Below are 23,063 nucleotides of genomic sequence, written 5' to 3' on the forward strand. Positions count from 1 at the left end.
TTCACGACGATTTGTTTCGATTTTGACCCCACTTGCCACTTTCCTGCCACGAAACATTTGGGTAGAAATGCACGTCTTTAAGTTCATTAAGTGTTTGTTTCCGCTCAAAGTAGTGAGTAGATCTAGAAAGTCTTTCTTATCAGTATGCGGGTGGCTGATTTTGTTTAATTTTTTGATAAGAAACAACCCAAACATTCTCAATGAATTTACTTGACTAATTTAATTTGAGTATCAACTCAAAACATTTTACGTCACAGTAACAATTTTATGTAACAATCTCATTTAAAAAAAAGGAAAGTCGTCAAATTTGTGTTATTTATGTCAGAGATCAACAAAATACACATGATATTCTCTTCAACACGATAGTTTACAAAAAATGAATCTCCTCACGTCAAAAAATAAAAAAAATGCGTGGTTCCGATAACGCCCAATTGGCAATTTCAAAACAGGGTGGGTAGGTAGGAGTTTTTTTATCTTCGAAGATCTGTTCATATGTTGTCTTCATATTTACAGAGGTCAACAGAGACTTCTCATCGATGTAATCACACTTTCTGGACGATACGCTGAAGACCTCGTGAGGTTCACTATTTTCCACAATGTTGTTTTGATTCAAATGACGTCATCAGAAATCTCGCTATTTCTCGCGCAACTTTGCAATTTTTCTCTCGATATTTCGATATTTTTTTTCGAATTATCTAAAAACAAATTTAGGATGGCAGTAAAAACCTAGGTTGATTCGGGTTACCGGACCCAAACAACATTATTTGGTCTTAACTTTCAACTTAATACAACGTCAAAATGATGAATTGAAAAACGGCACTCGTGATCTATATGTGGGCTTATGACATCTGCTAATGTTTGGTTTGTAATTGAAGGAGACGTATCAGGTGCAGAATCCAAACATGTTTCACTCGTGTCATAGATCCATCATCAAGTCTAACAACAATCAAATGGGTCATTACCAGACGACATTGGTGAATAAACGTAGACGTTACTCATTAAAGCTGGTTTGACAAAAAGTTCGATACAACAATGCTCGACCAACTGTATCTCTTAGCCTGTCTCAAGTTGAAAATATAGAAACTGTTCTCCATTCTTTGTCATGCCATGACCAGCTGTATCTCTTAGCCTGTCTGAAGCTGTGTTAAAACTACCTTCTAACAGCAATTTTCTCTACATTGATCACAGTGTAATCTTTCACTCCCTGATGTTTAATTAGTGTACATTTCACCTTTTAGTTTTAAGCTGAGTCTTCAGGATAAGGACACTGGGGTATTTAATCAGGTGTAATAAACAAAATTACAATGTTGTATTGTGTTCAAGTTGCTAATTTAACATCAAATGGTGTTGTTTGTTTGTTTTGTTTGTTTGTTTACTGTCTGAGTGGAGTGGGCGAGTGTATATGTGCCATATTTATGTGTAGTGACTAGCTAATCATGGTCTTATCAACAATTTGTTTCAATTAAACATTGCGGAGTGAAAAATTACACTGTGATCAATAGAGAAGCTTGCTGTTAGTAGGTAGTTTTAGCACAGCTTGAGACAGACTAAGAGATACAGTTGGTCGAACAGGTGACTTTCATTTCAAATGAACTGGCTCCCATTGTAATATATAGGTTTATCAAAGATGATCTTTTGTAGGGGAAATGAATGAAAATGAAGTAAGTAATTTTAAGAACACGTGACAGAGGCTATTAATGGTCATATAGATAATTTTATCAACATGTGATTAGTAAACAGTAACCAGGGAGATTTTAACTCTGATCAGAGGATTTTGGTGATAATTCTTGGTAGGAAACCAGATTTTTTTGCTTAAGCCCACGGGTTTCTTTATTTAGATTATGTAACTGTGAACTAATCTATAACGGCGAGATAAAGGTCTATTATGGCATAGACCCTCCACCCACATGGTACGTTTCATGGGAAACGAGCAAATCAACTCTACAACAGTTGCTTTGTGGTAACTTTGATATCATTGTAAGATTTCCTATACTGCTTTGGCTATTTACGATTCTTATTACGGTACTTCGGGTTGGTAATGGTACTAGAAGTGCTCTCTAAGGAGCATACAACCCATTGTAACCTCGGTAAGCGCACAGTTAGGATTAAATCATGCACACTGCAACCTACATGGTTCTATGGTTGACTGAGCCATAACCGTGATTCAAATCTTGCCCGTTCTGACAGAAAGAAGCGGTTGCGGCGAGGCTCAAACTTGCGACCTACAGATTTCAAACCGGTCCCTCATCTCCGTAATTCATTAGGACAAGGACGGGAAAGGGGTCTTTTAACGAGAAAAACATTGATTAAGTTATTTGATATACGAGATCGTACATATGATATTATGTTATTGTCCCAGATTTAACCGTTGGTACGACCTAATTGCACTGTGGCACGTGGCACTACATTCCTGGACGAGTAATGTTTTACATCGCGCAAGCACGGAAAGTATATCCTCAGACATCGTCACATTTTCAAACTTATAGGCCTACTCGAATAAGGCTTAACATTTAATTGTGAAAACAGTTGTCAGGCACAGTTATGCAAAAAAAAACATTAGTTCAGAACAACGGGGTGGTCCTACATAACTGATAAGGTGACAATAATGCGAGAACCTAGAATTGAAACCGTGGACTTTAAGAAGGAAATAACGACATTTTCGTAAACTTTGAGTTCTACAAAGCCACTTCACGGTTTTGTATTACATACATTACACTTGATTGCTGATAAACACCAAGTTGAAAATTGTATCTCATTCATTATTCAGTGGAGGTAAGGCCCTCGTCATGTAACTTAGTGTCTCAGTATAGGATTCAGCAGATATTCACAAAACAGAATATACATGTCCATGGTTGTATTATGTGAAGGAAATAGACATCATGCATCAGCACTGGATATCTAGTGCTAGTTAGAGTTTGAATGAAATCTGTGCATATTAATTGACCTTATTTGCATGTCAATCAATCATCACAAAGTCTAGGACTGGCAAGACCTGGTTAGGTTTGAGGGAAATCTATACATAGTAAGTTATGATGTTTGTGTTATTCAGTCATGATAAACTCTAGGACTGGCTAGAACTGGTTAAAGGGAAATCGGTGCATATTGATTAACCTTATTTGCATGTTATGCGAACAAAATAAACCCTACTAATGGCTAGAACTTGTTAGATTTTGAGGGAAATCTATGCATATTAATTGACTTTACTTGCATGCTATTCTACCAACATAAATTCGAAGACTGGCTAGAACCAGGAAATAAAATCATGTAATTCCTTTCCAAAACCAAAAGTATAGAAAAATGCTTTCGTTTCACAGTGTGACTAATAACATACCCACTCGTAAGTATACCATACGGGTTCATTTTCGGTTCCAATATGACTGTACGCGTTAATGGGCAGGGTGATCGAACTCCACAAGCTCTGATTCAATCTCTCAACTATACCAACTTCAGATTCCATCGTGGGGTGGGAGGGATGCGGGTTTCAAGGCCATGGGGGGGGGGGGGCACTCAAATGGTTGTACCACAATGTTAAAAGACAAATGAAAAACAAAGTCTGGTATAATTTGACATCTTACAGTTGGCTGTGTTATATTGAATTGTGACATTAAAGTGTTAGCACCACAATCTCTTCTCGATAACCTTTTTTACATTATTTTGTAAATGTCAACCACAAATTTGTTCAAACAAGAAGCAGAATTTTCATGGCTACTGGTCGGGTATACTGGAAAATTTAATATATTCATGCATTTATTGTAATTGATGCAAATGTAAAAATCGTTGATGTATTTAAGTGTAGACATATTGTACAAGACAGTGTCAACCACTATCAGTATTATTTGTGATCAGAATATCGTTTTGTCAGTGGTAGACAATTGAAAATGGATTGGAAAGTGTCGAGAAGTCTTCTCCCTATCACATATATAGTTCTCTTACATATACACTTAACCATAGCACACGGGAGGATGCAATCAAGAAGAAAAGTTAAGAAAGTTCTACAAGCTATCTGTTTAACAGTAAAAACTTGGATATTGTGTGCTTAGTGTGTATTTATATTGCTTCCAACTGTGTGCTGTGGTCAAGTGTGTTGGTAGGTGAATTTATGTTAGTTTGATGGTGTGATAAGGAGAAAACATCTTTGAAAGTCAGTCTGTATTTTCCATCACTAATAAACTGATGATAAAGAAATAATTTATACACGAATGCAAGAACCCAAAACGTACCTCAACAACTGTGCCAATATTCAATTAACTCTTATAGTTCCCTAATAATGCAATAAACCCTTAGATGTTACCAGTGGAGTGAAGAAATCTCCTAAAAGAGCTATAAATACATAATTATGGAATATACGGGAACGTAAAAAGACATCCCATAAAGACCCAAAGATTAATCCTTATAATTAAGACTCATATGTGTAGATTGATAGTTACAAATAAATTAAAAACTTTATAATGAAGCAAAATACTTGGGTAAATTCTAACTTTCAACCAGAGTCATCAGGTCTTCCTCACAAAGTCCCCAAAGAAGACCTGAGGACTGTTCAGGTTGACGGCTAGGATTATTCAAGTGGTTTGAGTATCAAGACTAACTGTTAATATTTTGCCAACATTATTGTGGGTCCTGTCAATCATGAATAACCGGGTCCCAATAAATTTCAAATAAGTAAAAGAATCAACGATCCGTCGTTGTGTATGCAACAAAACGTTAAAGATTTAACATAACGCATGTTGTGTATATTGAGTTAATACTGATCAGTCATATATTCAGAAAAAATGTTGCGGGTGGCTTGATGAGATATCTGATACAATAAGTATTAACGTACAGTTAGAACAATGAACTTATATAAAGTCAAAGTCAAAGTTACGCTTCTCTAGATTTTATCAAAAGCAAACTTTATTGCTAATATTAAAATATGTTGTTAGAAGTAATTTATTTATCACCAAATTGATAAATAATTATAAACTTACCGAAACAATCTGCAATCCAGCCTCGAAGGATGCTCACCACAAGTCGTGACTGACTGACGAACGAGGTTTCCAATGCTATATATCCGTGTACACAGTGTGGTCACACAGATACCGAATGGGAGATATGGCCTTCACATGACTAATGGGTTTGACACGTATAGCAAAGCCACATAACCAAAATAAGAATCTCCCGTTATAAGGAAGTGACATTTGATATCGTACTACGTTGGTCTGCTTGACAGACAGTTAGGATGTTGTGTTGCACGATCACATGCTAACCTGCTGAACCTTTTGTAACCAATGCATCTTTAAAAATAATCAACGTAATTTGCAATAAGTGATACCAATATATTAACCTTTTAGTCGACTAGAAAGCATTCTGAGTTCTCACGTTCTGATTTTTCTCTGGAATTACAGAAGAGTAGTGTGATGGTATTTATAATCTATATGAGAGGTCGGAGGTAGTACAGGAGATTTCGTCTTAGTTTTACGTGATTTTTCAACGATGTATCAAGATCATTGAGACAATAGACACTGGAAGAACTTGTCTGTGTTCCTTGTCTGTGGTGAGACTGATCACACGTTGTAATAGACATAATAAAGATAACAAACAAACATCACTTACACAGTGTCTGCAATATATTGTGTTATTGATAACAAAACAAATGCAAATGTAAAAAAAAACATAGAGCAGACACTGTGTAAGGGATGTGTTTGTATTAGGGGTCTATCTCAACATGAAATCTGATGGTCAGTCTCACTGATCTTGATACATCATTTATTAGCATTTGCAAGATAAGACAAAATTGCCTGTAAATGTTTTGCTGAAACCATTGAAGTGGTGTTAAGGGAGCCTTCAGTAATTACAAGGGGGAAATTAGCCTCAGACTGTTATGTAAAATGTGACCCTCCCCTAACTCCATCATGCTAAAAAAGTCCTCCCTCAACTTTACATGACCGTCCTCCTATTCAAAACATGAGTTAAATGCTGTCAGATATGTAAAAGGATATGCGTCCCAGAATCAATGTCAAGGACTTCATCCCACCGCTGGCATCAATGTTGAAAGTTTTAAAGGCATTGGATAATTTCCCACTACTACCGCTATGTGGATGTCATTATCGCTAGTATCTCACTCAACTGCTCCTGTTTTACACCAGACAGACCACTCCTCTTCTCACACCACATTTGACTATCAATTCATTACATTGTTGTCAGCAGCAATTTGATATAGGCAGATATCATGGTACCTAACCGTAACCCTAGCCCGAATGGCAGCAATGAAATTTGGAACCGATCGCAGGGATGGGATGACAAAATCAGAAATAATGAAATGTTAGGCAATATACGTCAAAGTAACAAGTGACCCTCCCCCTAATCCCATTATATATATATATATATATATATATATATATATATATATATATATATATATATATATATATATGTAACATATATACATATTATATATATATACATATATACATATATATATGTATATATATTCATATATATAGTGTCTGATGATCGCAATATGCGTGAAACTCCGAGTTACACCCAAGAAAGAGTTCCAGTACTACCAAAACTATATATATATATATATATATATATATATATATATATATATATATATATATATATATATATATATATATATATATATATATATATAATCAAAGTAAGTTGGCTGGAACTTGAGGTGCTTAGTTGTAACTCCGAGTTTCACGCTCAATGCGTTCATCAGACATCAGTTGTCTGATGAACGCATTGAGCGTGAAACTCGGAGTTACTATATATATATATATATATATATATATATATATATATATATATATATATATATATATATATATATATATATATATATATATATATATATATATATAATATATATATATATATATATATATATATATATATATATATATATATATAACTCGGTGAGTATCAATCTGCTAAGACAGTGCTCTATACCGCAGACAGTGCTCTCTCTTTCTCTCTCTCTCTCTATGGCCATATAATATATATATATATATATATATATATATATATATATATATATATATATATATATATATATATATATATATATATATATATATATAACTATTACGCTCTGCCACTGCGGTATAGAGCACTGTCTTAGCAGATTGATACTCACCGAGTATCAATATATATATATATATATATATATATATATATATATATATATATATATATATATATATATATATATATATATATATATATATATATATGGCCCTCCCCGAAGAGCCGATTTGTAAAAAGTGACCTATGGATAACATTGACCACTAATCAACAGATACAGTGTCTATTTTTGTAAGTAATTGACCAATCTTTAGTGAATACAAATATACATGTTCGGTTACTTGATGAAAGAAATGTCTCTGTCGCAGGTTTAGCAGTCATAGACTTGTTATTACAGATTACTACATACAAATATCTGTAACGGTATCACATTCCATTCTTTATTCTGTTGATGTTGAGAGATTTAGTTGCCACTATTCTGCCATCTCCAACATAGTCCCTATACTAAGGCTTGTACTCAATTTCGTATTGCTGTCACATCGAATCATCGTACAGAAATCAAGGTACTACTGTGGAAACAGTCATTTTACAAAGCTAGACACAAACTATATGTCATTGTTTTTCAATGTGGTAAATCACACGTGTGGATGATAGCAGTGCCTTTATTGTGTGGATACAATCACAGATAGTGCAAAACATTGGTAGTCCCCAGAAATGTACATGTACATGGGAAGATTATGGAAGCTATTAGAAACACCACCCTATTGTCCGTACAAATAAACAACATTGGCTTAGCTTATATCAACATGTCGCAGCAAAACATTTAGTTTATCGCCATTGTGGTTGGCTGATAGGTCGGTTTCCGCTGTTGTTTTGAGTGTGTTGTCTCCGTTGTTGTTGTTGTTGTTGTTGTTGTTGTTGTTAGTCAGGAGTTGAAATGTATGTAACTTTATGTAAATCACACTGTCTCATCGCTGTGAGACACCAACCCAGTTTCTGTTGTAAGTTTGTAATGTCGTATATACAAGGTCGGTCTGCAATTCCCCATATAATGTGAAAAACAATTGGATGTCAGTAAATGAATACAAAGCCAAATTTAAGGTAAGCGAGAAACAACATAGCATTGGCAGAACCTTTCCCTTGTCTGAAGATCTAGTCCGGACTATATTTGATCCATATGCTGTGAATCACAACAGGGTTGACGTTTTGCTACACATGCTTAGGGGAAGCAAATTAATACATCGCGGGAGTCTAACATTAAATCCATATTTTAATATAAAAAAAAATAAAAGTAAATATTTCTTTTAACGACTGATTTATAGTGTCGACCTTGCGACATCTAATTAAAACATTCATATCAAGATTTTCTCACAACATTTTAACAACATGAAATCACAAAATCGGCACGTGTGATGACTCAGATCCAATAGCAACTAAAGATAAAACATACTACAGCGGCAATTGAGGTTTCGGCTTATTGAGATGGACACAAACTAAAACGGCAGTTGCGAAATATTGATACAAGTTATTGATAGACATTGGTATTATTGTACTCACAGTAGGGTGGCTTTTCTTATAACTTCCATGATCTCGCAGTGTATATTTTGGGGGACTTCAAGTGTTGCACGATCTTGATCACAAGGTAATTAGGTTCACACAACAAAGGCATTGTTATCATCCACTTGTGTAATCTACCACTTCGGACAACAATTTTATTAGTCAGTGTCTATCTCATTAGCTGAAACCTCGGATGCCCCTGTCGTATAGTGCAAAACACTCAAACATAATTAAACCAAAAATGACATATTAATGTCTTCCGCTCTATGAAAAACAAAACTTAAAAAAATATAAATAACAATAAACAAAAAAACGACAATACAACATTAGACAGACATAATAAAGAGCATACAAATATTTCTGCATGGTTGGAATTCTGTGGCTTCAAATTGCGAGTGTATTTAAATTTGCGCAGGCGAATCGGTTGATTTATTCCCTTGTTTATAATATTATGACCTGAGCAAAACTGTGTAGTTTGGTAATTATAGCAGGAGTGGAAGTTGAATTACTCTTCATTCATTGACGTTATATTGTTGAAATTTCAATTGCACACTGTACGACTGTAGATAAATTTGGTCAAATTTGAAGTTAATCTCTTTGTTGCTAATTCGACTACTTGTCATTGTCTGGTATAACAACAATACTACCAACATTGCTACATTTTCTTTGCGTAAACTCCGATAATCTTATCAGTTCGTCGCCAGACTGTATACATTGTATCAATGTTTACTTTATCATGTCGAGGGATAAAGCAATAGTGTTTTGCTTAAACTGGCTTCCGTTGTGTCGATTCTTCTAAAAGTACAAAATGATGGAATATTCTAAATGTATATTGATTATCATGATGACTAATATCAAGCCATCTTGATGTTATAGATCGAGAATGCAATGAGGCCACGTCGACGTAATCTTACACCAGACAACACCCGTCGACGTGGGGTATATCAATCTGATATCGTTTTTGGCGGCGATGATATTTTAGCAATAAAACATACCGAAGGCCGACAAATATGAGGGAGCAGATACAAATTGCAGGTGGAGGGGTCCGCTATTCTCGCTACCTGCAATACAATTCTACACATCACTGTGGAGTCAAATGGAACGAGGTCGCGCGACAACGCGTTCTAATGTCGACAACTACACTTCCGGTCGGCTATGCTAATACACAGGAATGTTTCTTTCCCATTTTCAGTTCTAGACATCTCTTGTAATTTTGCTCTGGAAAGAATATTTAAATTTCCCACCTCCATAATTATATGAGCTTAAAACTTGCGTTTATCTTATTTGTCACAAATTAAACTGTTTGGAAGAAACATTCACGTGTATTGACATAGCCGACCAGAAGTGTAGGTGTCGACAAATGCAAGTGCGGTCGCGAGACTGCGTTCCATTTGACTCCTTAGCGATGCATAGAATTGTATTGCAGAAAGCGAGAATTAGGGGGGGGGGGGTCAATATATATTGAACAAATGAAATTTTTGGTCATAAATATTCCAAAGACAGATAAGGGGAGGGTCGGTAATATTTTCAAGGTCTTAGAAAGTGAAGGATCATTCACCTTCATGCACTGCACTTCTGAAGACACCGACTCTCCCCAGGTAATTTGTGTCCAATCTCTTACTTGAAGTTCCTATACAGTCTATATAATCATGTAAAGTCAGTTTGCATTATCATTAACTATATAGTTTAGCTATAGTTTTTGGGGTGGGGATGGATGTCAGTACAACATACGTTATAGGGACGTGCCACCCTTGCCTTGGGTATGCTTTTTCGAATGTTGGCCTGTTGATTTGGATAGGGTGGAAAATAATGATACGTAGGAATTCATTTAAAGGTATAAAAACGTCACGCCATAGACATAGTGTAAGGTCAAAGACCTTGTATAAAAATCATTGACCCTCATCAGCGTAGCATCGATTGTAGCCTTTGTATGACTGCCGTCATACAAATAACTTTGTTATCACCAACATATTCAATAATATATAGTCGGGTGCTTTTCATACATCCATCGAACAGTGTATTGTATATACAATTATTTCTATAGTACTAAAGGGTCGGGGATAAGTCAAACAAGCCTACATGAATTGTTTCCATAGCAATGTCAACGGTGATAGTTGTTTTTCTACATTTACTATTGAAGCCATTAGCTAATTAACAGTGTTGTGCTTGCATGACTGACTGTATGCTTTGTGGTTAAATTGCTACATTAAATAATTAACACTACAATTACACAAGAGAATTACGGTTTCACCGACGAAAGCGTCACTCAGACATCAGCAATGGACCTGACAACTTGGAAGTTCCTTATTTGTGTCGATTTTACTCTTTCCGTTTTCTTTGGTGTATTAGTTGTTATATGCACTCCGACAATTCCTCCAGATTCAGGTAGGTTTATATCAATCGAAATAATTGATCAATTATTATAATATCAATGTTTTGGTGTATATGGCCAAAAAAAAGAATTGTTTCTGGTCAGCGCGTGCATCACTTAAATACCCTCGCATCGGTCTTCTGTGTCATGTTTTTCCAGCCCATGCAGTCACTGTCTGCGGATTTGTGGGGAAACACAAAAATAACCCCCCCCCCTACTTCAGTGAAGACAACTGCATAGCCAATCATGAACAAATAAATGACACCAGCCCCCATATGGACACAGGCTCTAAAGTAGTTAAATAGAAAGAACAGTAACTGCCGTAAAAAGTAAAAACATCCGCGTCGTCCCACCATTTTAAACAGACTCTCCTGACCAGAGGCAATTCCTTTTTTGGCCTATTTCCATTTACAAAAACTTTCTTGAAAGAAGTAAAGTGTCTCTGTTGAAGTCAGATTAGCAGTAAATGAGTACTTATGATGATTTTAATGTTAGCCTAGTTTCACGCGTCGCCGGGCTCTTCCCAAGGACATATAAGTTGCATTAATGAGTAAATATTGATGTAATAAAAGAACGCATTCTAATAAAACAAGCGACCTATCGGTCAGAATAGCTCCGCTGTTGTTTTTAATTTAATTTTTTATTTTGGTAACATGTACAAGTGGTTCAGTTCTTCAGCTCTTCACTATGCAGTTTTGTTTTAGCGATGTAATAAAGTGGTTAGTGGTTTCATATGATGTCTCACTATAAAACACATTTTACACAGAAAGTTGGTAATGTATTGTACTTTTATACCATAGTCACCATTTTATTTAAAAAATCTACTGTTATGAAAAATTACACAATATCTCAGAAAAATAATGACTGGGAAATGCACACAAGAAAAAGAAAAAAAAGAGGATTTTGAGGTTGGCTATAAATAATTCCAGTGTCTTACAGCTTTAACCCTGGAAAAATTTAATGATGAATGAAATAAACTAGGAATCTACATTAATTTTGAGGCAATTCGAATTTCAATTTTCTAACAAATTTACCAAGTCAACAACATTCAACTTGTACTAATTGTAGTAGACATAACATCGTCTGATATTTTAATTTACGGATTTTCTTGTGACCGGCGCCTGTCAGCAGACTCGGCCATTTTTTTTCATCATTCCATTGTATGACATTGTATACCTTGTACTTGACATTTCGCAATATTTCTAATTCTCAACAAATTACCTCAACATGCCTTACCTCGCTCGTACTCAAAGCAGTCCCGGTATGATCACTGACGAGTCGTGCTTGCATACGGAGTAATCCGGGACTCGAATCTGACAATTGTCCCTACTATTTGTTTAGAGTCAAGTCAGCAATATAGACTTGTGCATCGCCTGTCGTATGTAAGCAGGGCTAACCACTGGCATGACCAGAGAGAACCTTTTCCGATTTACATGAAAAACGGGGAAAGATACGAAAAACATAATGCAAAGTCTGAAGCCAAATTAAAGTTGTAATTATTTTAATTATTTTTACCTGCCAAATATTTGCATTTTGGAAATGGCAAGACACGTTCATGTCGTTTAACTTTACATGTAAACTGTCGGCCAATAAACAAAGTTTGGTCGATTCACAGTCAGCAGTGAGACTGCTCTTGCATAACTTCAACCGCATGCCAAGGCATGCCTTCCTTACGTGAGTTGTCTTCATTCTGGTTCACTGTCACTCCAAATTGCACGACAATATAGAAGTAATCACAAGATACAGTTTATCTGAAAACATCAAACTTTTATAGTGGGTCTGAAGTGTGATTTTAGTGAGTGCCAAGAACTCCCGTGTTGTTGCTGTGGAAAATCGAGGGTTATACTTCCATGCTATGAGCGAAAAACTGGGTCGAAATTTCAGGGCCTCAAGTATACGTCCCGAATTTGTCGGAAAATCGGTATTCCTAAATGTAATGCCAAAATTTATTTTGCTGGCACGAAAGAAGAGATATCAGTTGAGGTTTAGGCTTTTTCAGTATCTAAAATGGGGAACTCTAGTGAAAGTTATGGCGAGTTGAAAATACCAAAAAATAAGGCCTGTGAGCAGCCATTCGAAGTGTCGCTATCTGGAGCATATGAGGATAGATTGTATGCAAATGTGGATTGTTGCGGACTGGCTGATTATGTAGAAGGGGTGCAAAATTTGGATTTGAAGTTTACAACCCTGTTTTGAACAAACACTTGTCATTTGGGCGCACAATGCGTAGAATTATGACTATAGCACATATTACATTGCTTGTTTGACGTCAATAGTGTCTTTTGAAAAGTGGCAGTTTACTTAAAGTCTCGTGGACTGATTTCCAATATGGCGTCGGCCATAATGCTCATTAACATATTCATTTTTTCTTTAAATTATAAAAAAAATCATAAAAAATAGAAAAGAAGATGTGCTGACTTGAAATTAACAAATCTGAGTAAGCTACCCCCTGCGCATCAACACACCAGATATCAAAGCAATCTGACAAGACGTATTTGAGGAGATGATGAAAATATCATTTTTTGAAAAAAAATCATAAAAAATTGAAAATGGCACAGATCAACTTGGTATGAACAAATCTGAATAGCCCCCCCCCCGGGAACATGCACACCAAATATCGAAGAATTCTGACTCACTTTCGGAGATGTTGAAAATATAAAAAGTTGATGGACACCTATGATTCACTCTACTCTATACCTTTTATACCCACCTATACCTAAAGCTATGCTTTCAGCTTTCGCTGACAGCGGAGCTAAAAATTATCAATTACGAGTAAAACGACATTAAAGATGGAATATAGTACCTAGAGATGTTTGAATATTTGTTCACTATTTCGATAAACAGAAGCAGTAATACTTAAAGTGATAAATTAATGCAACCGTGATAATTGTGACTGCATACAGATACTTTGAAGATACAAGTCAATGTTAATGCCAAGGGTCAAGTTCTAAGATGAAACTCGACTAAGATAACGTGGGTATGTTTAGTTTGTAAACTCTAAAACAAAATTTTGAATTCTTATGACCAATACGTTTGTTGTTATTAAAGCAGATTTTTTTTGAGAAATGATACCACGCGTGAGGTGAATTGCAATGAACTCAGGATATAGTGGTGCATGTATAACACTTTGCTAGGCACATGAGCTGAAGGTCATGGGTCAAGTTAACAAACATTTATTGTGGTGAACAATTCTTGATCTACTGTTGTAACGCTATCTTCTTCTTGGGATTATGGTAACATATTCTAAATAATGTTGTTTAGTTTCGTTGTTTGTTAATTTTATTATGAAATATATTCTGTAATGTGCAGTTCTACCAAATAGAATGATTAATAGTTTGAAGCTACCCGTACCTTTTCCCATGAATACTTATTTCTTTGTTTTGATACACTGCAAGCGCTTCTCGTTACCTTAATTCCACACAAGTCTCTATTTCTGATAACGGGATACTACTTCTACTAATACACGTATAAACATGGCTGTTGTAATCAACCAAAGGACACCGTGCTGCAATAGAACAAGTCCAACCAAAAAGTTAGTATTCAGTTTTTGCATCCGTTCTTCAGTTCATATATGTTTATATTTCCGTACACAGAATATCTTGACCTTATAAATGTTGCTTTGGCGGGGACCGCTTCTCAAAGTAGCACCCATTATACAGCACATGCAAGCAGATCGAATGATGATAATACTCAAAGTCACTATGAGTTAGAGAGCTGCTCCCATACGCAAAACGATCAAGATGCTTGGTGGAAAGTTGACATAGGAAAGTCGTATGCTGTATATGAGATCATTGTAACTAATCGTCAGGACTGCTGTAGTAAGTTAAGTAACTGTATTCCTGTTTAACTTTTAGATCAGCACCAACAGCCTTCTAGTATAAGGAATCTTTCAAAACAATATACTGCCGAGACTTATATCATTCTCTACAACAGCGGCGTGTCAGGAAAATTACACATGAAAGGATAGATATGTACTTCTAAATTATTATAGTTCAAAATTTCTTACATGAAGGATAGAATTTTATATCTCCGATACTGCAAGTACCTATATCCTTAGCTATTTATATTAATACACACACACACACACACACATGTATATCAATACCTCTCATAGCATTATATATATAACACCGGGTTATCCTGTCTGCAGGTGAACGGCTACTAAATGCCGAGGTGAAGGTGGGGAACAGTGAGAATATCGGTGAAAATACCCGTTGTGGCGAAATGGTTGGATTAGACAGAGTCAATGAAGAAACGTTAACTTTTCAATGCGATGGACTTGTCAGTGGTCGCTATGTCAGTGTTCAACTAGTAGATCGACAGGATCAACTGAACATATGTGAAGTTCAGGTCATGGTACCTAAACATATAGACATTGGTAAGTAGAAACAACAAAATGCAATTTACCCAAACATCAAACATCGACTTATCAGTCAAATGGTGCATCACTATTTCTTAGGCCATATGTTATGGAAGCCGATTTTCTATGAAGTACAGGATGGGGTGGGGGACCACAAGCAGTGGAGAAATAATAAAGAATATTGAAACACACATACGTACACATTCATTTATTGGGGAGGGGGAGAGAGAGGGAGGGAGAGAGAGAGAGAGAGAGAGAGAGAGAGAGAGAGAGAGAGAGAGAGAGAGAGAGAGAGAGAGAGAGAGAGAGAGAGAGAGAGAGAGAGAGAGAGAGAGAGAGAGTGATGATGACGATATAGTGTTTAATGTGTATAATTATGATGTTTGTGATAGGAATAGGTCTTTGACGTGTTGACCAATAGCAGTCAAAGCACATAATAAGGAATACATTTTAATATTTTAGATTTATTTGTACTGCTTATAAAGATATTTATTTTCAGAAATTCATGTGATTACATGGTATGGATCTATGTTTGCAACATATTAGAATTATAAAATGTACATTCAGTGAGCTCTATAGAGTTAGGACCTATTTTACTCGATATTGTTGTATATATAGCTATAATTGTATTAAAATATATGTCACTTTACAATCCATAACAGAAATGAAGCAAAATGCAACGAGAGAACTGATTTCAGAACTGGTTGCATTAGTACCAGACAATTCTACTACCGTTGTCTCGGATGAACAGGTATGAAGTCAATCTTAATCTGATATGGTTTCCATAGTGACATCATTCATACTACATATTTTACTACACGTCTCGTGTGCATAGAACAAGTATTTGAAGTCACCAAAATTAAGAAATCTTAGGGGGCTAGGTAATTTATTCTTTTATTTAGCAAGGGGGAAGGGAATGGCACCGAAAAATACCCCCCCCCCCCCTTATTGGAAGTTAAAAGTGTATACACCGTAACGTTATCTTGTTAAGTAAACGATTAACAATGATATATATGAAATGGATGAAAGGAAATATGTATATAGCATGTAGAAGACATAATCATGCTTAAATATGTTATTTTGTCATTTTCAGCTGGTTGAGAAAATGGATAACTTGTACAATATCACAGAGAATCTCCACGGATTCGATGTAAATTTGGAAGAAAGCAAAGAGATGGCTCAAGGTGCGAGTCGAAGGGAAACATTTTCTTAAGCAGAAACTTCCTATTTTAGTTTGCAAATATGTCTTTCTCTAACAACAATAATAAAATATGTTTAAATAAATGCATATCACATTTCGTTTTGTCAGGTCGCTTAATAGTACAGATTTAATTGCTTTATCATCCTACGATAGTGCATTTGTGCCATCGCAAATACTAGTAATATATTATCATGGAACTGTTACATAGAGAAATTAAAATAAAACAGTGAAATGAATAATTTAAAAATAGTCACCTACCTTAATACGAAATCATATTATTGGTTCAGATTATTCATGGTTTCATAAAGAGTGAAATTCTTTACCCCTTCCTAATAGGGAACTTGCAAACCCGCCATTTTGAATTTTGCATCATGGGAAATGTGATAATAAATACTAATCAATTAGTATTGTAAACAATGTTGATACATTGTTTGTAACCACAAATAATCAATTCATAGTTACCCTGACCATTGTGGGAGGTTTATTGTATCGGTAGCTCCTGATTAGGTGTTACGATAACCACAGATCATCCCAAAGTCGGAGCATGCTCAGTCTGGATTGCACGTCCCCTATTAATCGGAACTAACCATGTCTACATTCATTTCTTGTGACTATGTTTAGTCTCAGTAGTTTATATATTTAATTGCATCATGCAGGATTTGTCAACAGTATTAAAATTATGTACCTCTTGACAGTTGTTTGCATGATAGTTAAGATTTTTTAATTACAATTAGAAAAATAAATCTTACTTTAACATATTCAGACATGCTAAAACGTTTTTAAAAAAAAAGAAAAAAAAAGATGGTTTAAATTATTTTAAAATATATGGCAATAATTTAACCTGAATACAACATTTGTTAAAAGTAAAAAAAAAGTTAATACACTTGTTGTAATATTTCACAGCTCTGGTGTCGGTTATTGATAATGTGATGGAGAGCACCTTATCCAATATGAAGTCATCACCTGATAATGACACTCTGAGTCCTGTGAATGCCAGAGATTTAACTGAGAAAACCATGAATATTTTGGACAAGACAGCTGATTTTGTTTTGACCAAGATGGAACCTGATAACCACCCTGTACTCATCAACACTTCAAGTGTAATGCTTCATATGGAGTCCGGGTCGGTAGAAGGCGTGGGAAACAAGACAGTTGACCTGGGTCATAATAGCGGCTTTGCAGTTCCATCTGCAGCGACATTATTCCCAATGCTAGAAGCCAATAGTTCTGTATATGCGAAGGTAATTACCACAAATAATTTGGATATTTTCAAACAGAAAAAAAGTAAATAGTGGACACATTGTATAACATTAAGCAAGCCAATTTTCAAGTCGAACATGTTCAAACTAAATCTTCGGATTTATACCCTGGTCGTTTTATGCCACTCATCTAAGTTATTGGTTGTGTGGTACTGAATATATGAGACAAAACATTATATATTGCCAGTATTATTATTCCTAATTTTTCATAAACTATACTTCCAGAGGTATAGTTATGTTATTCCCGAATAGTTTTGTTTATTCAGCCAGAGGTACTTGGGACGTAAGGAGTTTGAATCTACTTGTCATCTAACTCCTATTTTAACACTTTTATTTTCCTTGTCTGCAACCAAATTGCAAATGATTATAAACTATTTTTGTCTGTCGACGTACACAAAACAGTTATTGATTTACATTGCAGTCTTACAGAATTACTGGCAATCCATTCAGTGGAAGAGGACAGGAGTTTATCTATGACGTACTCGGTTTGACGTTCACCTTTACCAATGGGACTAAGATAACTGGTAACCATTCATACACTGTGTTTTAAAACTATAAATGAAATGTTTGCAGTTTTGCGTGGGCCTATTGAATAATTTGTATAGTCAAAGGTTGGCTAATGATAAGTTGGTCAGTTACTTGTTTTCATATGAAATGAGATTGCCACTCCAGGAAATAAAAGCATTTTCATCAACACTGGCTCCTGGCGGATCATTTCATGATTATAAATCACTAAGTTATAACTTATTCTTTCTTGGGCTAGCTTAGCCACATGTTATCATGATACGCCATAGAAAATTTGTAAGCATTTGGACTGAGTCCCTGTTATGCATACAACCTGAAACATTACAAGGAATTTACGACAGATTCGCGGTTTGCCTTCACAGTAACTGACACAAAGGAAGATATTGGTGTTTGGTTAGGCAGACAGTCATCTAGAAGTTACCATGGTGAAAATGTGATGGTTACCGTCTCTGACGATTGGAAGAATTACACCTGGAGTGGACAGGTAAATATCAAAATATTGTGATACAGTACACTATCAGTTGGTATCTCATTCTCAATCATGACATTTATAATGTTGACAAGATATCAATTTAATCATTCATCTGTACATATGAAGTCCCTATATGAATGTACACCTCACACAAACCAATCTGAAAACAGTATAGAATGTATACCCTGGTCGTTCTATATACATGTATCATGAAAGTGTTATTGCTTCTAGATCTGTGGTGCTCATGAGTAAAAGAATACAAAGCTGCCACCATTTTGCTCATCTTTCATAAATGATATTTTTGATGCTATATTGATATTATTTTCAAATGTATTTCTTCCTTAAACAAGAAAATACTTGTGATTTCATTGTTTAGTCACCGCTTGTCTTTAGACTCGCACTGACAAAAAGCCTGCTGTGTCACCTGTATTTACCTGGTCTGAATGATTACAAATATTTGGGAAAGATATCTGAATAGCATAATATATATGAACAAAACATATGCAACCTGTATTCTATGATCCTAGAGTGAGAACGTGTCTGGCCAACGTATCTGACTAATTCATTATTGTGAAAATTACTGGTCTAATATTTAACTTTTGTCATTTAAAGTTATGAACTATGAATGCAACTACCAAAGCAACTCCGTTTATGCCGTAATCCTACAAAGAAAGGGCTCACCTGTATATCGAGGCTAGACATTCTGAGACACAAACAAAATGGGGAATTTCATAGCTCTTGTCTCATCATGGCCAAGGGTTTAAGAGGTGTGAAGGCCCATACTTTATTGCCTCACCTGAGTGTACAGGAGAACATTTAATTCTCAGCTAGCCTATCTTTATAGCTCTATTATTAAGACATGCTATGCCAGATAAGTAAAAATTATTTTTCCCGATCCTTAACCACAACAGAAATACCACTAAGATAAAATCTGACCCTCGTCTTCATTCTCCTTTAATAGAGTGTTTGCTTATAGTATACAATATTTCAGGTTTCCACACTATTTGCTGCCCTGCAACTAACTATTGTTGGTCCAACACCCATTCTGGCAAACACAACCGTTAAAATGTACTACGAGAACCCACATAGAAACATCAGTGAGTGGATATACACGGCAGCCGTCACAATAAATGGTACAGCGTTCGATGTATTCGTCCCAGAACATGAAATTTGGTACACTGGAAATTATACATTCAATTTTGACTTGCCTGCAGGTAAGTGACGTCACAAAGAGGGAGAGAATTGTTATTTTGTTCAAATATCTACGCAAACAGGAATTAATTAAAATATTCTAGCGCTAATGTTCATGTTAATGTTCTTGAAGCAATCGCTAAGTCATAATAAAGGGAGGAATATTGAAACATTATTTCACTAAACAACCTACCACCCCTAAGCCAGTTATTCAATTTGCAAATCAATCTATTTGACAAATAACGAGCAATATTTTACCACTGCAGGTATTCAGACCAACTTTACAGTGGGTATGGCTCAGCACAGATGTGACTATTGGAGTGATGATGAAGGACGATGGAGACAAGATGTATGCCGGGTAAGATGACATAAATACATATACATGACTGGATACACAAACAGATTAATGTTGTAACTAATATTGGTTTTATACGATATTTCACGGTTTACATCGAAGAATGAACATAGCAAGAGCGCAACTATGTTCTAATTTTAGCACAACTGAACTTAGGTTCAGTAGTACTATAACCATGACGAAATGTCTGTGTGTGGATGTGTGTGTGTGTGTGTCTGTCTGTCTGTCTGTCTGTCTGTCTGTCTGTGGGTGTGTGTGTGTGTGTGTGTGTGTGTGTGTGTGTGTGTGTACGTATGTGTATGTGTGTGAAAGAACAGAATCACAGACAAGTGAAAAAACATTCAACACATTTATGCAAATATGCCTAGAAACGAGACCAGGCCAATAGCAACAGCCATATGGCGATTTATATGGTAAATTTAAAGGTAAACACGAGGGCTGGATAGGTAACTAGAAAAAATGAACATCAACACACAGTGTATACCTAGCATGGATCAGTATGTGGATAAACATTTTGAAGAGAAGTGTAGAGTTGTGCTACAACGTCATTGGAGCTATGTTTTTCAATAACTTCACAATGAGATTGAAAAATGTCATATTAACTTGCTGATAACACTGCAACATTTGTAGTGGGTGGCAATTTAACATCTTAAGCAGGCGTGTAATTTACAGTCTTTGTGTGTATAGCAATATATGATACATTGGAGTTGGGGATCGCATCGCGTACACACAGCTGTAATTTACAATGTATATCCTGATAAAATGATATTATAGGTTTATATCTCCATGTATAACGCTTTACTTTGTGACGCTTTACTGATGTTTTTCTGTTTTATCTCTTAGGTGTCTCCAAGATCTAATAACAACGCCACATTATGCCTGTGTAATCGCCTGACTTAATTTATTACATCACTTAGTGATATTGGCACCATGACATTGGGAACAGAATCGATGGTTGAAATCAGCATTTTGTTGGCTGTACATGACATGACACGATGCATACATAATCCATCAATGCATGTATGTATGTATGTATGTATGTATGTATGTATGTATGTATGTATGTATGTATGTATGTATGTATGTATGTATGTATGTATGTATGTATGTATGTTACGTACGTACGCACATACATACATACATACATACATACATACATACATACATACATACATACATACATACAATGTGGAAGTAACCGGTACTACTACTTGAATCTAATGAATATTTTAAGCCATCGGATTGTTATGCAGATGAATAGTTAATGTGTATACTTGTATAATATTGTTATTAATAATAAAAATCGCCCTTTGAAATGTTTTATGTCTCGAATTGTCATTTTAATTGGAAAGATGAAGTCATGCATGGTTTAGTTTCTTATCGATAACAAAATAATATTGAAACTGGGGCAGATAAAACTAATAAAGTAATTGAATGATTTGCACGAAAGTGAACGAGTGGAAAAAATGTATGAAGGGGCAATTAAGCTAATGGCCTTGATGTCAATCTGAGTATGGGAGGGTAATAACAGTGTTGTGTGTGTGTGGGGGAGAGAGAGAGAGAGAGAGAGAGAGACAGACAGACAGACAGAGAGAGAGAGAGAGAGAGAGGGAGAGAGGGATGTCTCACCTTAGAATTCGGGGTCTGGATGGTTTTTGGATTGTTAAAACCAATTTTAGGCTATTCCTACAGTACCATCATGCATTAGAGAAACTACTCTCTATAATATTTGGCTGAACTATTCAAAAACAGCTTTATATCAATTTTATAATGAAAGGTAGAGGGTGGGGGGGGGGGGAAATGGGGGTTTGAGGCCGAGATGTGTCCACCTCTCATGGGGTTGCCAGGGGATCTCCTCATAGAAGCTCTAGGTCTTTTCTACTCTTAAAGGCAATGTTTCGGCTATTTAGATTATTTTGAGCAATCATTACCCAGCTTAATAAGACAGCGCCATCATGTGCCAGTATCTACTCTTTATACACAGGGTAGAAATGTCATAAAATGTACCAGATGTAAACTGAGCACCTTCCATAAGGGAACCACCAATTATTAAAATTAAACTAAAAAACCCTGGTATAAACAAATTTGTGTTGCTGAGGAGAACTATGAACTTGGTATACACCATGATAATTTTTATTTCTGAACCATGTATACGTGTGAACCATGGTTAACCTCAAATGAATCTTCGAAGAGCATGAAGTGAACTGTAAGTTCACGTAATGTGTTCGATCCGGTAACGAAGCTGAAAAAAAAGGTTTCAGTTTGAGTGAGATGAAATGGTGACATGGGTCCAGCGATGTGGTGTATTTATTTATCGCTTCGGCCGTGAAGGAAGATGCTTCACCAGAATGGCCGTGCTATTGATGGAGACCTTTTGTAATCAATTCTATTAATAAGTAACCAATGACGTGTATAAGTAATGATAATATTTCGTAGTTTCTAAACTCTCCAAGACGGCACATGAAAGTGGTGAAACGTTTTGCATACGATGTGTTATATTCAAATTTGACAAGTAAGGCGTAATTTAGCTGAAAACCCACTCAACTTTGCAATTCAGATGCCTACAATATAATACAGTCGACATGTTCGAATCATGGACGCCATCTTGCCATATATACATACGCATTTGTCTTCATTGCTTTCTCTTACGGAATTGAACTTCGTAAAGGTATAACTCAATTGAAATGTAGACACTAGAGCCAAAGGGAAGATCTATATAGTATTTGTATACTCACCAAACGTTTCGGATTTGGTCTGCTCG

At 35.6% G+C, this 23,063-nt stretch overlaps 1 protein-coding gene across 1 annotated transcript; it reads left to right on the top strand.

The window, feature by feature from the left end:
* Positions 1-10,847: 10,847 nt before the first annotated feature.
* LOC144442799 (uncharacterized) lies at positions 10,848-21,289 on the top strand. Its single transcript, XM_078132173.1, has 11 exons — positions 10,848-10,953; positions 14,533-14,757; positions 15,090-15,317; positions 15,962-16,050; positions 16,393-16,483; positions 17,404-17,741; positions 18,181-18,283; positions 18,647-18,768; positions 19,748-19,970; positions 20,214-20,305; positions 21,146-21,289. Exons 1-11 carry the CDS (start codon positions 10,848-10,850, stop codon positions 21,200-21,202), a joined length of 1,674 nt encoding a protein of 557 aa, XP_077988299.1. The 3' UTR covers positions 21,203-21,289.
* Positions 21,290-23,063: the final 1,774 nt, after the last annotated feature.

This window comes from Glandiceps talaboti, chromosome 11 (assembly GCF_964340395.1).
Source record: "Glandiceps talaboti chromosome 11, keGlaTala1.1, whole genome shotgun sequence".
Classification (NCBI taxonomy): domain Eukaryota; kingdom Metazoa; phylum Hemichordata; class Enteropneusta; family Spengelidae; genus Glandiceps; species Glandiceps talaboti.